Consider the following 18,321-nt stretch of genomic DNA (forward strand, 5'->3'; position numbering starts at 1 on the left):
ACGATCAGCAGGCAGTTTTTTGAAGGACTGTATCAATATAACAAAAACAAGTCCATCCAGCAGTTTGAAAAACATTTCTAAGTAGAGTTTGGGTTGAGTAGAAGAATGAAGACTACCATGTTGCACCAGAAATACATGAATATTTTGGAGAACTATACTAATTGTGTGTTGGCTGGATTTGAATTTTTATTTCGAACTCAGAAGGGATTCAAAAATTTTGAGATACTCATATTGTCAGCTCTGATAGGGAACAGAAAAGTCAGAGGTTGCCTTATTCACATACTGCCTGCTCCAAACAAATTCTTGCTAAGTAGGTAACAGGAATAGTGTGTCCACAAGTAGGACAGACACAATGCCAGGAACACAACTACTTTGCCCTGTGTGATGGATTTTTTTTTTTTTTTAATATATATTTTTTTTAACAAACATGGAAAGTCAGTCCTTCCAGGAATGGAATCAGCATACAGTATGTTCTTGTTAAGGAGGCAGTCTGTGATGTTTGCCTTATATCAGTTCCCAGCTTTTAAACAACAGCATTTACTCACAAATTATTTACCTGATGAGGAACAAGTCCAAGAGAAGTAGGCGGCTCATTCATTCTATCGTCACTACTGCTGGCCACAGCATAACCACTGCCAAAAATCCAAGAAGGAAAATTAGAACAAGATGACATACTCAACAGTCAAAATTTCCAGCAAGCTTCAAGACATTTTGTTACAGCTTACAGTTTAGAGTCTGGAAAGGAACATATCCGGAAAGTCTGTTTCATAGTAACTAAGATTCAGCATGGGAATATAAAAACCATTTTTCAGAATCAGTCACAGAGACTTGTAACATACTCATGTCCAATTCCTAACTCACTTTTTCTTTCACAGATTTTAAAAACATGAAACAAGCCTAAATTTCAGGTTGCAGAATTTCAGAGTAATTTCTGTATCAAACCCACTTAATTTTAACTAAGATTTTGCAATACTTGGCTTATCTTGAAGCCCTGCATGTAACATACATACTTATGATAGCTCCTCATTACACTCAAACACTCTCTTGAGCAAAGGACTGCCAAGATCCACTATCAGGAATACTTTCTTCTTTTGAAATATTCTCGGTACTTTTCTACTTTTAAACTCAGAAAGAGAGAAAACTGCCAATTTCCAAGATAAAAACTTAAGATCTGATGAATCAGTTCTCTCTCAAACACTGTTAAATTACACTAATACAGTAGATATGACCTATATATTACATTAATTTACAGGCAATATTACACCGTACAGAATTGTCCTACTTAATGTGTACTTACTCCTCCTTCTCCAAAAGATTATATTAAATAAGTCTTATTTCTCAGAGAACACCTTTTGAACACCAATCCAGAAATGACTCACCCTTCTGGATGTTGTAAAACAGAAACCATTAATTCCACTGCAAGAGCTCCAGCTACCATGGCTAATCCAGGCCGACTGACTGTGCACTGCTGATCCAATGTCCGATCCCTGGTGGACTACAAAAATAGACAATTCTAAAGGAAAGAAAAAAGTAACTCAAAAGTAACTAGCTGCCCTACTACACAAAACATCTTTAGTTCTGTGCAATTAATTTCTTTGATCCTCCAAATAAAAGATGAGCTATTTCTTAATCCTGTGTACATCAAGAGAAAACAAATCCCTTTATGAAACACCATTTAAAAGAAATAAAAATTCAAGTCACTACAAAAGAGATATATAATCCTCATTTGCATAAGGTTCTACTCACATCCCCTGGTGCCACAACATCATTGCAGAAGTAGCAACCCAGTTTATAGCCAGGGATATTTGAAAAGAGTGATGATCCCAAAAGATCAGAAGAACCAGAGGCATTGTTGAAACATGAATCACCAGATTCTTGCTGTTTTGGTTTCTTTAGTCCGTGTCTCATAACAACAAATGTGTCAAATCCCAATGCAGCATTGATGACCAACTGTGAACAATAAAGACAGAACAACAGATTTTTAAGGGAGCCAAAAGAAGAGGGAGAAAAAAAGGCCTCAAGGTTTTGTTCACTGTAAATGTCACCCCCACACACACACACATGCTGTAGATGGACAAACAACCTATTAACTGCATATCTATCGCCCTAGACATAAACAACAGGCTTTCCAATAGGTGCAAAATTCCAGTTGTCAAGCATTTTAAAAAAAAACAAACACAAAAAAACCCCCAAAATTCTGTTTCAGAAATCCACAAATCATTACCTTTTTCTGTGTCTTTCAGGGAAATTTGATACAAATTAATGACTCCCTCTCAACTGTTACACAAACCTATGCAGGCTAGCTGACAAAAAAAAAAAAAAAAAAAAAAAAAAAAGAAGGAACAGGAACTCCATAAATGTGTTGTGCTAGTTCACATATGAAGCTAGGTTCACACCAACTAACATTCAATGTCTCACTAAAGTTACTGAAGCTGCTATGCACTGATACAAATTAACACCCATATATCCAAATTTGGCCCAATATTCATACAATGATTAGTATTGTTATTGGAAAAACTTATTTTGGTTCCAGCTCAGAATTTATTTTCAAGTTTGCTGCATATTCTGTATATTCATATTCTCCAAGTGCTAAAATATTCCAAGTGACATTTAAGTACAACAGTGGCCATCAATAACAAGTTTTCATGTCATTTCAAATTCTTATGTAGTCTTTTCAGTTCACTGTGGTCTGAAATATAACTCATTAAACACTCCCGTGTGACAAAGCAATGAAACACAAGCCTATTACCCCAAAAAACTTCTGCTCAGTGAGGAAAGCAATTAATGATTACTTATGGTCTTCATATGCATCTGTTTAGTCACATGGGGAGCACAAGCAGCTGTGGTAGACAATTACACCATCATCATTTTCCCCTTTCTCTTCAGTTTGTGACAAGTGCTTAGAGTAATCTGAAGCTATATATATTATGACTGTAATATCATAAAACCAATACTTAAACTAGCATATTTTACTAAACTTACAGGCAATGATTTAGATATATCAAAAAGCAAAACCAATTATACAATAACGACTGTAGCCAGTAAAATATAAAGGAAGATATTATACTGCTTCATATGCAGATATTTTAGATAGAAATTCTAGTACAGCAGTTTGTCATTTTTCATTCTTATAGCCAGGAATTATCTAAAAGAGGGACTTTGAGGGAAGCTGTCAAGAATTAGCCAACTTAACTAGTAAGCTTGTGAGTTTCATTATCTTTCTTGGTATTTCAAATAATTTCTGGATATTCACTTTCAACCTTGTAGTTTATTCTTTCCTCAGTCCTAAAGTAGAACCATGCTGTTGCATCTGTAGTAGCACAGCCAGGTCTACAGTGAACAATTAAAAGACTGCATCTTCTCACTACATCTACCTGTAAAACCTGAAGATGGTATTCCATTTGCAAAATATGAATAACATGGCACAGCTGGTATTACCCGAAATTAATGATACTGCTAAACACTTCCCACTGCAATAAACTGTTTCTCTCTCTTTGGTTTAATGTCCAGCAACTATTTGAATCTAACCGATTGACCCTTAATAAATAAAAAAAAATTAAAAAATCATCTGTTTTTGTTAGAGAGACTATGAAAAAGTGTATCTTCTGGCACATGTTTAAAAAACAAAAACAAAAACAAAAAACCTAGCAAAATTTTAAAAGTTCCAGTGCTCAGCAGGAACAGGGAACTAACAGCTGACGTAGGGATTTAACATTTGAGTTTTGCGTTTGTCTAAGATACTTTTTTGGGGAGGAAAGACTCCAGGAATATCAAAGATCATCAAGGTAACTGAATGATTACGTGGGGAAACCAAGTCTTACTTCTACCCATGTACCCCTTATAGAGAACTTTACAGAGATTATGACTCACTATGTTCTTCATTTTCTGTGGGCCTGTTTTGAGACCTTGGAGTCCAAACTGCAGCAGTACTTCAGATTTGCAGTTGTCATATAAATTCACATTTGAAGTAGAGCTCTCATTAAATGTTTATCAACATGAAGTACATTGAAAAGCAGATACCAAGCATTTCAGTTTGGACGCCTTGAGATTTCAGTGCTGTGCTTATTCAGTGACAGAGAATTCCATCTCCTTACATCAAAGTGATCTTATGCAAATCAAATAACTGATGCAGACACACTATATCAGTGAATATCAGAGAGCTGTCACAAAGAAATTACAAAATTTGTCCTCAAAGGATGATTTGAATACTGTAAGGCAAATATAGTGGGGCACTCTTAGCTAAGCAAATGTGTGGGGAAAAGTTTTGGAAATCATTAAAACAACGCTATCCTGACTGAACCAGACAGGGGGGGCACTACATACGTTGCTTACAACTACCAATCATCATACATACGAAAGAGTAAGCTGGCACTTCCCAGTTTCAATACCCAGCTTTGCAAACTTACTCTTTTTATGTCATTTCTGTGCTGTTTTTAAACAGCTAAAAGATTGCTGAAAGACCACAGGTGCAAACTGCAGAAAAGACAGTAGGATTAAGTAGGAACTGATTAAGTTATCAAGTTACATACACTCAGTTAGACCTGAAGTTATACTTCAGTGAAGTCCACACTAAAGGAACACACTGATCTTTTCACTGGCAGTGTAGTTCACTGGCAAAGGGAAGTTCATGTGAGCTACAAAGACATACAAGCCTATTGCTACGGATCAGAAATCTATTTTAAATAAGGAAAGAATGAAAGAAAATAAAATAATTTAAGACCTTGGCTTAAAAAATGAGAGAACTGTTTGATTTGGAAAAAATCTGCTTGCAAAGCAGGTACAGAGGAAATTTAGTTAAGTTCAGATGAACATAAACTTCAGGAGAAAGGGGAACATACTTGGAATTTATAAGACAAAACTAGTTTGCAAATACCACAAATCTGCATTCTCTCTCCTTTCTACTGTCCAGTTTTTTTGGAAATAAATACAAACACAAAGTAAAAAAACCACAAACAACTAACAACTATTAGGAAACTAGAGTTGTCATAGCTGAAAAATCACAGAAGTGAGGAAATACAAAAATCAAAGATCACATAACAACATTGACTCAGCTGTGTCACATATATGTTTTCTTTTACTCTCATGTTAAGTTCATGACTTAACAAATTGCTATAGACATCATTACATTTATGCCACAAAATACACAGGATGTGCCCTGTGGTTAAGCTGACATGTTAAAAGCTTAATACTTGCATTTTCTGATTTTGTGCTATTTTAACTGAGCAAACATGAAACTGCATAATTCTTAAATAAATTAAGAAATATCAAGATTACTTGAGACTGTTTTACTAAAGTCTATATCATGATAGCAAGGGAAGTAAGTGTTCAGGATAATGAGGAAAAACCCAAAGTTAACTTTTAACCAAAAAAGTGTTGGCATACTTTAAGTTCAGAATTCAGTTTCTAATTTTTCACTTTTGAGATATATTTTGAAAACGTGGTTTCAGATAAACTTCTACAATTGACATCCCCTATCAGTCAATCATTACTGTAATGTCTTTAGCCCTCCTTATTATGATTCTCTTACTATGAAATTATTTCTTAGTATTACTGTGAAATATGTACCCTTGGAGATGCTCAAAAGATACTGACCAGACAACAGCCTAAGCAACATGCTGTAAGTTGGCCCTATCTTGAACAGGGAGTTGGATCAGATCACCTCCAGATGATATATCACTATATCATTCTGTGATACAAGTTTCTATGCCCTCTTTTCGACGTTCTCTTTTTGTCTTACACAGAATCTTTGAGGCTACAGAAAAAAAGAAAAAATTTCTGCACAATCACAAAAGATTGGTCAAATATTTCAATTTCCCATAAAGTTCTTTTAGGTATACATAGCTGGCTGATATGCAAGAGCTGAAATACAGTGACAAGGATATCAGCAAGGTATGGTACAATACCTTCCTCTTGCTGGCTGCAATGACAGCAGGAAGCCATCGACTCTCTCTAGTGTCCATTAGTAGGAAAACAACATCATGAGCGTCAATCAGCTCTTCAAGTTTAGCCACATCCTTCCGAGCCTGTGCCATTGTTACTTCAGAAAAATTCACTGGGTGGCCTGGCATAGGGATGCTCATGTTATAGCCTTCTGAACTCTAGATGGAGACAGACAGAAAACAACATATTAAAAAGATAACCTTGTGACTGAATAGAATTATTCTAAAGTTCAATACAAAACTGTAGAGTACAAATTCAATTACTGTTTGGCAGAATGGCAAGTTTATTCTTTACATCTCTCTGTATATCAGTGCTGTGCACTAAAGCACAGTATTAAAGTTTCTGAGGGAATGGCAGTCTTAGCTGCTATATTTATTCAGAACAGAGCAGCTCAATGCAAACTCACTAGTTTGGGTCATGAGAGCACGTTCAGGCGGCTTGGTACCTGAACTAACAAGCCCAGTCTCTCAGAAGGTCTTATCAGGTCTGGCAAATCACTAAAAGAAGATAGCTGAACTACTCCTAATCCCAGAGGTTACAAACATCACTACAAAAGCAAGCAGGCAGATTTTACATATGATTATGATCATGCTGTTAAACTTATAGAAAACCTTTGTCCTGGATTATCTTTGCAGCCACTTCACACACAATGTTAATAGGATGTCATTTATTCTGATATTGAATATTGATTCAATTACAGTAAGACAGATGTGAAGTATCACACATTCTCCTTTGTTTTAAATTCTTTATGAGAAGAACAATAGTCTCGAATGATTTTCATGTAATTTGACCAGCCATATGTGAACTTGATATAGAAGAAAATCACTTCTGAGACTTGTTACTCCAGCGTGTGGATGTATAAAGGCTTGCACTATGCAGATGCTGAAAGAGCTTGCTCCTATTGCAGAAACATATGCCTCTTCCAGCTCCATATTTGGGCAAGGCATATTGAGCAGAAAATGGCTAAAGAGCCAAATAAGCACATACACAATGCATATACAATGCAAACAATTAACTCACTCATTTGGAAATATGTTAACACAATCTGTCAGCTATCTGCTCTAAGAGAATAATGGAGCCTTCATATATGTTACAGAAGCATAGGCCTTGCTGAAGTCTCATGCTTGTCACTGTGCTGTAAGCAACTAACAATTTAAAAGCCAAAATTTAAAAGCTAGATGAACCAAACATAAAATTACATGAAAAGAGAGGAAAGGAAGGTTGGTGGAATGTGTTTTTGTATAGAGCAATTGCACGCACAACTCATAAATCCAGGTGAGCCAAATAACCAGAATGGTGAAGTATACATTCTAAACATCATGAATCCCTGAAAACAGAAAGAAATAGACACATATAGCACCTTGGGGAAATGAATTTGGGTAATACCTGCATTAACCATACCAAAGGATGCACCTTTCCCTCCTGCCCCCTTCTTCCCCCCGCCTCCCACCTCCAAGGGAAAAAAACGTAGAGTCCACAGTGATCTAGTATACTGTTAACAGTAACTGTTTCTCAGTGAAGACAGCTCTGCATCACCAACACAGACATTGGGTAATTAATGGAGGATGTTTTACCTGCACTGTCATTATCTCCTCCAAAAAGCTGTGGCAGGAACACAAAACTTAATCCATGCTGTATATGAGTAATGTCTTTATGCATAACTCATCAAGCCCCTGTACTGCATACAAGTGCTGATTTATTAGATAAGCATAACTGACATTGTCGGTGACTTCGGAGGTCGATTTTTGTTCAAAAAACCAAAATAAGTAAACAAATAAAGCTGACCACTAGCTGCACAGAAATATGGTAACAAGGTTTGTAAAATACTAAAATCTTACCAGAATTCAGAAAAAAACTCTGTCCAGTGACTGTAGCTGTAGGAATACATACAGTCTAGCAGTTTCAATAGCTTCAATTTTATTTGAATAACTGCCCCTTGAAAAAAAGACACCAGTCACTAGCAAAAGTGACCGACGTACACTTTTGCAGGCAAATGCTGGCAAAAAGAGCTAAAAAGGTACCTTGTGATGGCACATGCATATTATTTTAAGGAGGAGTAAATGCGCATATATTCCCAAACACAGATCTTGTTCATTCCACAGAATTCCAAAATCTCAAGGAGTCTCTACATGACAAGAAGAATTTTGCTTGACTGTTCACAAAAAGGCTTAGATTTTAAGACTGGAACCTTCATACTAACAAAAGATTTAAAATGGCTCCAAATTATCCAAAACAAAATAATATTTAGTTACTATCCAATAAAGTATAGAATCACGTACTTACTAAAAAAAGGGACTGTATGTTGACATGTGCAAAATCATAAAAGATAACGCACTTTTCAACACTTTCATTTGACAGCTAACCAAAGCTGTGCTTGAGGGTCCAGTGCTTTTGCTTTGGGTTTTTTTTTTAAAGCAAACAGACATCAAAATATTGCAATTTGTGGTGCTACCATAACCTTCTCTCTCCATTTTATTCTCATTTCTATTAATTGCATTTTTTGTTAAACCATGGCTCTGATCACTTAGAAGCTATCTGTGCAAAATACATTAAACCTGACCAGAAGTGTGCCGTAAGTACACAGAAAATTAAGAAATGTGATGCTGCCATCATTAAATTGTTCTATTGGAAATACCTACATAAAGTGGCTCCCCATGCAGTATAGTACAAAGGATGATAAAATGCTGAATACACTGGAGTTCCATGCCTGAATACTTCAGAAAATGATTGTGTAAGAGAGTAAATAAAGTTAAATTCCACCGCAGCTATATGAATGACTCTGTGCATTACCTACTTGTAATGAAAGGCTGTGAATCCATAAACTCTGCTGTTTCTGAATCCTCCCTTCTTTTTTATTATAAAACTCTAAGCTACAGCTAATGATAATCTTAGAAGTGGAATGAAACAAATCAAAGCTCCTTGCCAAAGCATTCCTTCATTTCATTTGCAACGATGAAGTCGTTACTCTTCCAACTAGAAAGGATGTAAAATTAAAAAAAATAAAAAAGAATTCACATAGAGCAGCCAAGCATTTCAAAGTCAACCAGGAGAAACTGCATTTTGTGTACAAAATATTACTCGCATTGAAATCAAAGAAAGTAAATTAGACTGTAAGTGAAATGAAAAAACTAATTTTCAGAAATGCCTTCAGAACCAGCACTACTGCTTGGATTCCCACAGGCTTGAAAGGACTCTGTTGGTTTCCAAACAGAAAGAGACAGCTTTGGCTACTCCTTCAGTATGAGAATATGAGCAGGCTCAAAATCCAGGACAACTAATCTTTTTATTCAAAGACATTTATACTGATAAATATGGGGTTTGGTATCAAGCGACAGTGCAGTCTGCAGTAACAGATGCAGCTCCATTTTGAGAGTCTGGTAAAGTCAGCTGGGTTATCAAAATCTCCAGCTACAGTAGCTTCACTGTCCAAACCATCCCAAAGCACCAAGACTTTACCAAGGCTAATTAAAGACTTACTGTTAGTCCATGTGCTTGGCCTGCTGCTTAAACCTCACCAACTCTGACATGCTGTCAGCATATTAACTGCTTGAACCAGAGTTTTTACTGTTAAGCTCTGTTAATTCTTGCTAATGCTAGCATGTTGTTTCTCTGTATATTTACTGATGGTCAAACATGATACCTCTTCTCCACAAATTCTAGTGCAGAAATGAGTTTGACCGAAAAATATATTAGAAACATTCTATCATAAGAGTACAGAGGATCTGTGCAACTGCTTTCTCCTCATTTGTGCCACAAAGCTGTGAAACTAGGTTTGAGTCCCACTAAAGGCTGATCAAAAGTGACCCATCCATGGCACGAAGAAACAATAGAGAATGTGTAACACTGGTGGGGATAATGTGCTAAGAAAACAGTGGTAGATGCAGAAAATTTGAGGCATATGGTAGAGGAAAAATTCCTTACGTGCAGTATGGGTTGCACATTGTATCTGCTATTACTGAACAGGAAAAATGTTTTTTTCCTATGTACACCAAATGTCCTAATATTTATAGATAGAGGCTCATTAAAGCACTGTTATTTGTTCCCCCTTATTACTGAAAGCTCCTCTCCAGATTATATTTAGCTTTTTTTTTTTTTTAAAGCCTCATCACAATCTCAAGATTCCATAGTACAGCCTGGTCTTTTGTTTTCTTGGTTATTTCTAACAAGAAAACTCATAACACTAACTTTTGATCTTTATCTCTACATGCAAGACTGTATCATTCAGGATTCCACAACAGCTTTTATTCCTTCCAATTAAACTACTCATTCTTTCTTAATGTTCCTGTTTTCATTTTCTCACGTTTTAAAAGCGAGAAATCATGTGACACAAATCTTAGTTAGCATCATGTTGGTTCTCTGTGTGACACCGCACAGGTGCTCTCTTTTCTGTACTTGTTCTACTAATTAGTATTTCTATAACTAAGTGAATATCACCAAGTAACAGTAACACTACAGTGCAGCAAGGTTAACTAAAATTCTAGGAACTTTCAGAGAGTCTCTTCTGATTTACTTATCCAAAGTTCTGAAAGCGAAATGTTTAGCATTTTTTCATACTAGGGATCATTGTTTGATATTGAAATATTCATTTAATTACTACTCAGTACCAATATTGATATCATAAATAATGACAATAATAGGATCAACACAGATAAAAACAGAACAAAAGCACAGAGCAATCTTTGGGTCAAACTAAATGAACCTAAGAACGTTTAGAGACAATCTTCTGTAAAGTTTGTTCACAACACTGATCATCAATAACATAATCTATATAATATGATGACTAGTAACATAATCGGTGGTATTTTAAATACAGAATTGCATAGTAAGTGTATATAACTCATTCTTACTACACTAAGTGGTTAAGATACTGTTTGTCAGCCGAGCTCTGGTAAATACAGCTACGAATTCTAAGACAGTCTCAATTCCAAAACAAAAACTATAAACAGTTGAATGACTTCTATCACGTGCCAAATGAGTATAAAAAAAATTTTGTTCATGACAGAGCAAGCTGAGAGCATGTCTATTCTGAAATTATAGGCCATATCAATTCTTCCCCCAAATTAAGATTGAAACTGAGAACTGCAAATATTTGTAAGGGTTTTTTTTTTTAAATTTACTTTTTTTCAGCATTGAAAATGAGGTGTGTTTGAGCATGTGCACTGAATAATGTTCATATGATGCTGTCCTGGTTTCAGCTGGGATAGAGTTAATTGTCTTCCTAGTAGCTGGTACAGTGTTATGTTTTGAATTCAGTAGGAGAAGAATGTTGATAACACACTGATGTTTTCAGTTGTTGCTCAGTAGTGTTTAGTCTAAAGTCAAGGATTTTTCAGCTTCTCATGCCCGGCCAGCGAGAAAGCTGGAGGGGCACAAGAAGTTGGCACAGGACACAGCCAGGGCACCTGACCCAAACTGGCCAACAGGGTATTCCATGCCATGGGACGTCACATCTAGCATAGGAACTGGGGGAGTGGGGGTGGGGGGATCGCCGCTCAGGGACTAACTGGGCATTGATCAGCGGGTGGTGAGCAATCGCACTGTGCTTCAGTTATATATTCCAACCCTTTTATTATTCCTGTTGTCATTTTATGAGTGTTATCATTATCATTATTAGTTTCTTCCTTTCTGTTCTATTAAACTGTTCTTATCTCAACCCACGAGTTTTACTTCTTTTCCCAATTTTCTCCCCCATCCCACTGGGTAGGGGCAGAGTGAGCGAGTGGCTGCGTGGTGCTTAGTTGCTGGCTGGAGTCAAACCACGACAGATGCACATCTCTGGAGTCAAAGAGGATAAACGCTGCCATTGGTGGGTGTCTCATCATAAAGTTTCTAAACCAACATAAAAATTCATTCTTGTCTTTTGTTCCCTTTCAACTACTTCATTTTGATAGTAAGTTATTACCACCAGGCTCCCCAAAAGAGGAGTACTTTAGTCAAAGGCCAACACTGATATCTTTTCCAGGCTTCTACAAACTACTTCCCTTTTCTGGAAGTTAAAAATTAAGTTATTTTCCTCTAATGTAGAAAATCAACTTAAATAAGATTGGAAGTTTTGGGTGTAAAACATAATAGGAAATCTCAACAATACATTTATTACTGCATTCAAGACCTTCTGCTCCCATAATAGACAACTAATGTGTCTAAATTCACATTTAAGAGCAGAGTGGGAAAACACAGTCTTAAAAGCAGCCATTACTGAAAGTTCCTTAGGACGTACTAGACAGGAAAAAAATTTTACTTCACCATCAGTGATCTACGAGATGATTCAGATGATCCTTAAATATATTTCATTATTACAAATATTTATTGTCTCAATAAAGTTTAACAGGTACAGAGTACTTGAAGTAAAATGCTTATAGATTTCTCAGTAACCAACATAACACCTGTGTAATATTTTCCCCACTCATAATAATGCTTAATTACTAGAACTTGGGCTAGATACTTAAAGTCGCTGCTTCTCTTCCAGGGAACATATTAACACATTTTAAATACTGATCTTACCACTCCTGGGAAGATTTTCTGTAGCCTGTCTGCTGCTGCAAGTGCCTTTGGCTTCCCCCCACTAAGACAGTCTTCAAACTCATACAGTGGCTGTCGTACTGGGTTGGAGTAAGAGATCTTTGCATTGTCCACAAATGTAATCTTCCTGACTCCCCAACCCTAAACAAGAAAGTAATTTGAATAATGATAAGTACAATGGGCTTAGCCATATACTTTTGAGTAATGCCAGAAACTCAAGAGGAGTTTTGTCCAGTTTTTCTAGAAAGATCAAGCTACAAAAGCTTTTGAAGCTATTCACAGCAACAACCTTGTCCTTGCACTGAAATAAGAGAACAGAAAATTTGGTGTGTCCAGATATATCATTTAACAGTAATCCCTCACAGCCCTACTGAATTCAGTGGGATGTGGTAAACATCCCTGAGAGCAAATATCAGCACAGTTACTTACTTCAAGTGCTTCACTGTGAATTTGATCTTATTAGCTCATTAGTTTGTTCCAGAATTTCTTGTTCAATCTTTTTCTATGTAAATTAAAAAAAAAAAATTACTATTCTGCTAAGGTTCTCTTACTACCTACTATTCTACTACTAGCAGAACTTCAAGCTATTTCCATTGGTTACAGATCTTCCCTCTTCCCTGCAATTTATAATATCAAGTAATATGTATTATGTGTACTTTAATACAGAGGAATACAACTTTTCTCTTATGTGCCATGGCAGCCACTGGGAAAAAAAAAAAAATCATATAGCATTTACAAGGAACAGCAGACTTTTTTTAAGATTAACTCAGGACTTACCATCAAAGTCCTTGCAACACTACAACCCAGTGTACCAGCTCCTAGCAGCAGACACTTGGCAGACACAATTTTTTCCAAATCAAGAGTAGGCACCAACCGCCAGCACATCAATTTCAAATTAAGATCCACTGATGATTCTGCTAACCTATAACATGAAATAAACAGCAACACCCTTCTCAATGTTGTGTTTCTCCAACAAAGCAATTATTTTTTATTTCAACTGAAGAAGTTCAATTTTTTTTTAAAGGAGAAAGAGTTCAACAATTCAACATATAGGTAATACAAAAAACAAAGTCCCCCAAGCATACGTCCACCTAATAACAAGGTGCATGGCAAGGAGATCGAAAAACACTTTTTTTATGCTGCTTGTTCACTTGTGACACATGTAGTATCTTCTTCTAACCATAAATTTTTAACCATTCTGCCAGACACACAGGAAAAACATGCTATATAAATACACACACAGTTCCTGATATTAAATTTCCTTGTAACCTCCTCTCGTAACCAATGTGTTGGCTGAACACTGCTAATTAACATTCTTATAAAAGCTGAGACTGCACTGCTAAAAACCAGAAGAGTAAATCACTGCTGAAACAAGAGTAGAAAGATAGCTAGTAAAGTGGAAGTTTAAAAAAAATAGTTTGTAGACATTTCACAAGATGGTTATTAACCACGAAATTTTGCTAGGAAAGTGTTCTCTTTCAAAAGCTAGGATATACAGAAAAGGTGTCAGCTAGCCACTCTGGACTTGCTGTAAAAAAAAAAAAAAATCTGCTAAAGCCACATACTTCCTTAGGAATTGGAACAAGTCTCTAAGGGCTTCTGAAAAAGGCAACAATCCAAAATTAAAATATTAGTGACAAAATTGATGCGTGAAAATAGAAACAGTGTCTCAGCCAAGATTCCTGTTAAGCCGAGTGATAAGACACAGACCATTTGTTCATAAACTTTTGTTTCTTTTTTAAATTAACTGGTTTCCTGTATCCAGTTACATCCGTCCTTAACATGAAATACTACACTTGCCCCCTAAAGAATGTGGTCAATTCTTTGTGGAAGTTTTAAAAGGAAAACGAGGTAGGGAATCCACGCTCTATTTAGTGTCAGATTTTTGTATTCATCACAACACAGGGTGTTAAAACTCTCATCAAGTCAGGTCATCACAGTTCTCAGATTCCTGACAGTTTCATTCCCTTATACATCATAAACATAACTTTTGCAGTATCCAGTAACTTATTTGTTCAACAAGGATTTAAGATCACAATTGCCAAGGCTGGCATGTTACCAACAGTCTCTGTGGGAATTAACAGAAGCGAGCATGCATACAAGTAAAGAAGGTCAAGTTATATTTACTTAAAGAATTAAGAGCCCTCAGATGAACCTTCTCTAATGTCTATGAACATACTGTGAATTGCCACAGTTCCAAGTCAAAAATGGCTTAGCTTGATAGGTAAAATATGTTAACCTAAGTCATTAGATCAACACACTCCTACAGTGTTTCAAAGTCAAGAACACACATGTAGTCAGTGAAAGCAGATGAGCCAACAGGCTAACTAGACTGTTTTCAATCCATTGCCCGTACATTATGGACAGAATGATAAAAATTAATAAGGTCATGTTTCCTGAGCTCTTTCCTGTCACACCCTAACAATTCCAAAAGGTTGAACTTTTCTCTGTGCTTATTTTCATCATATTTAACAATCTGCACGTTATAGAATTCAGTGAAAACCACAGGCCTGTAACACTATGACCTACATTCCACTCAGTTTTAAATAGAATGCATAAGAAATTCTAAGCTAGAGTCAAAAACTGCAAACATTTCTGCTGCATGCGGTGCACTTTGCTCTATTAAGGTCCTTACCTGCAATACACAGTATATGTGTTACTGTATATTCTTACCTAACAGAGACAGATAGTCCTTGCATTTCACATTTCAACTTGTTACAGCTTAAGCCCAGGTACAGAAAACTACAGAAATTTAAAAGATTATAAACAAACCTTTTTGGATCCATGCATTCACTGAGATTCACCATCCTTGGACCCATGCCTCCCTTTTGGTTTTTCTCCCATCCAACAGCTTTTGGACAATCTGTTTGACATATTAAAAAAAAGGAAGAAAGAAGGAAAGTAAGAATGAAAGCCTTAATATCACAGGATAGAAAAAAGAAATCTTGTTGGATTTAACCTTGTTGGAAAAAACCAAACAAATTCTAAACCTGTAAGTAAATAATCTGTATCTTAACAACCTAGTATACATTGCTATACAAATTTTGCTGGTTTACATCAGCTGAAAGCACTGCTTCTTGGAGAAATGCTTTACTCTCAAGTGGTTATGTGCTGCTTTTGCCTGTTCAGCTTGCTTCAAAACTAGGACAGAGATGGCATCATTCCTCATCAAGCCTCCGGATCTTTAATGTCAGACAGACTGCTATGTTCAGAACTCAATAAACTCATAATTCAGAACTCAGTAAATTTTGCCAAGTTCAATCATCTCTTCATGTTCCCTAGACCCCATCTGTAAATTCAGTAGATAATTATATATTCTAATTATATAATAATCAAACAATCCACAGCAATAATCCATAAAGCATTCAGAACTTCTTGGATGAGGTTGAGAAATTTTGTGATACTGTCCTGTACAAAGAAATCAAGCCTGAGATTATGTTCTAACGTTACAAATTTATTGCTTTAAAATACATCTGCATACCTCACTATAGGTGGTGTAGAAATTGCAGAAAAAATTCCACTCTGTAGCAGGCTTCTACCATTTTAGAAAAGTAGAGAAACTTTGCATCACATAAATTCACTACCATATGCATTTTTTCTAGTTGAGGGACTGCATCCAAATTTAACAAGAAAAAAAAGACTAATTGCTAATTGCCTGGATTTTGTATTTCATATGACACCAGGTGGACTCCTCCTCTTTTTTAAATCAGAAACACAATTTAAGGAGGGAAAAATTAAAAGAGAATATGCTCTCTTCTTTCTTTTTTAAAGAAGGAACCATTTCCTTTATAGACGTTTAACCGAAATTCAAACAATTTTAAATCCATTTGAAATAACTTAGCATAAGCAATGATTTAGTAGTATTAATTTATTTTTTCCATCTTCACTGTGATTGAGGTGGGAGAAAAAAAATGGGAAAGAATTTTTTAAATTGATTACCTGGGCCAAGGGCTCTCTCTGGAAGTTTTATTTCAAAGATAATGCTGTGTGTTATGTCTCTCACCCCTTGCATGGTCCTATCTCTGAAGCAGAGCACTTCAACTGACTGGAGAAGGCTGCCCCTGCCATTTAAAAAAAGATAAATAGAGAGAGACATGCAACTTCTTTAATAGAAACGGACTTCTTTTAAACACCATTTCACACAGGTTTAGTCTCTTGCAGATTCTGAATAAGGCTTTTTCTGTTAGTACTGGAACACTGTTGTTCTCATTAGGTATAAATAAAAACAATTGCTTAGTATGTGAAAATAACTTTGTTGTGAAACAGCTCTAAAGAAATGACACTGTCAGTCTGTCCTCTGTCATTTATACAATGCTGTTGGACAAACTGCATATTTAGAGGAATAAAAAGCAGGGAAGCACTAGAGCACAGATCAGGTGACACAATGTACTTTGCCATAGCACAAGCAAGATCCTCTTAGCTCTCGATATAGTATCATTTTTCCTCCTTATGATTCAAACCCCCAAATCAAACAATTAGAACTTTACTGCCTAAAAACCTCTTAATCTCAGAATGTGTAAAGCTCCCTGGGCACTTATACATCCTTCTACGCTACTGTTCAGCTAGCAACCCAAAAAACACCATAGCTAACTGAGCATTTCTTCTCCCTGCTGTGTAATAAAATGTAAAAGTCAAACTGTGAAAATGCAACTTAATTACATTTTTGTTACAGCAACACAAATTTATTTGATACTTTAAATGATACTTTTTTCCAAATACCAGAGTGTAAAACCATGTCCTGTCTTCCCAACTTCTGTCCAACGAAAAATTCAGGAAGGTACACTAAAAGAAAACCTAAGAGTATCTGATCTTCAAAATTTAGGTCTGCTATTACTTGGCACTAATTGATTATATAAAATCATAGAATACTTTAAACAAGATTTGAAACAGCTAGAAGGTATTGGCAGGGTCTGAAGCATGTATTTCCAGATACATGCATGCATGTGAGGATTAGGAATAACAGGAACTTGTAACTGACAGAAGTAAAAAACAGAATAACATGCAAAATCAGAATCATTGAAGGTGAGTCATGTAAAAGATAAAAGTTAAATCTCAGGTGGATGATAGGAGTAAACTGCCATGGGAGGAAAAATGCCTAATTTGATATCAACCAATAAATAACCTTTGTGGGAAAGAATAAAATAGATACCATTTATGGGCTGCCAGGATCAGGAAATTTCTCAGTGGCCATCCTGGATAGTGGGATAAATTACATGGATCATAAACTCCAACTGCCACCTGCAAATAAATTTGCTCTAAATGAGAAGTCATCTATTCATACTGATATTCAGTTCACAGTAAAATTTATCTGGCATTTTTAATGTAAAACTTCTGGACAGAGAAGGCCTACACACACATTTTACATATTTAGAAATGTTTAATACATGCTCACATTAGATTTCACTCAAGCATTTGCCACAGCTTTGAGATCTGTTCAGTTTAGCCTCTTTATGGACATTCATTTTTCACTACAATATGTGCACCTTCCTTAAACACACCATTATGGGAGAAGCCCAACAACTGAAGCCTTGCTCTCAAAACAAAATTCTATATTGATTTGGGTATTATCAAAAAGTGAAAGCGGACAGGCCAGCAAGATGTCAAGTCAATGGAAAAACAGCATAAAAATCACTTGTAAAGCCAACCTTCAGGACGGGATCTAAATAAAGGAACTGGACGCTCTGTCTCTCAAGCAACGTAATACCATGCTAATAACTGAGATACCTAAACTAGGAGCTTACTTCACAGTCAATGCAGAACCAAAACACATCCAGAGATTAGAAAGATGCCACTGCCTACCTTTAGATATGCTGAAAATCTGAACTCGGCCATTACTAGTGATACCTGTGTCTCACATCTATA

General features: G+C 36.0%; 1 protein-coding gene across 5 annotated transcripts in view; it reads right to left on the bottom strand.

Annotated features, from left to right (window-relative positions):
* ATG7 (autophagy related 7) overlaps nt 1–18,321 on the bottom strand; it is a 118,979-nt gene that overhangs the window by 88,492 nt on the left and 12,166 nt on the right. For all 5 annotated transcript variants that reach the window (XM_052776247.1, XM_052776246.1, XM_052776244.1 and 2 more), the window contains 9 exons: nt 17,609–17,697; nt 16,399–16,520; nt 15,232–15,322; nt 13,237–13,381; nt 12,442–12,600; nt 5,904–6,098; nt 1,747–1,950; nt 1,380–1,495; nt 557–632 (listed from right to left, as the gene is read on the bottom strand). In XM_052776247.1, coding sequence (XP_052632207.1) covers nt 557–632; nt 1,380–1,495; nt 1,747–1,950; nt 5,904–6,098; nt 12,442–12,600; nt 13,237–13,381; nt 15,232–15,322; nt 16,399–16,520; nt 17,609–17,697 — 1,197 coding nt within the window. The remainder of the gene's footprint in view (nt 1–556; nt 633–1,379; nt 1,496–1,746; nt 1,951–5,903; nt 6,099–12,441; nt 12,601–13,236; nt 13,382–15,231; nt 15,323–16,398; nt 16,521–17,608; nt 17,698–18,321) is intronic.

This window comes from Harpia harpyja, chromosome Z, assembly GCF_026419915.1.
Source record: "Harpia harpyja isolate bHarHar1 chromosome Z, bHarHar1 primary haplotype, whole genome shotgun sequence".
NCBI lineage: Eukaryota > Metazoa > Chordata > Aves > Accipitriformes > Accipitridae > Harpia > Harpia harpyja.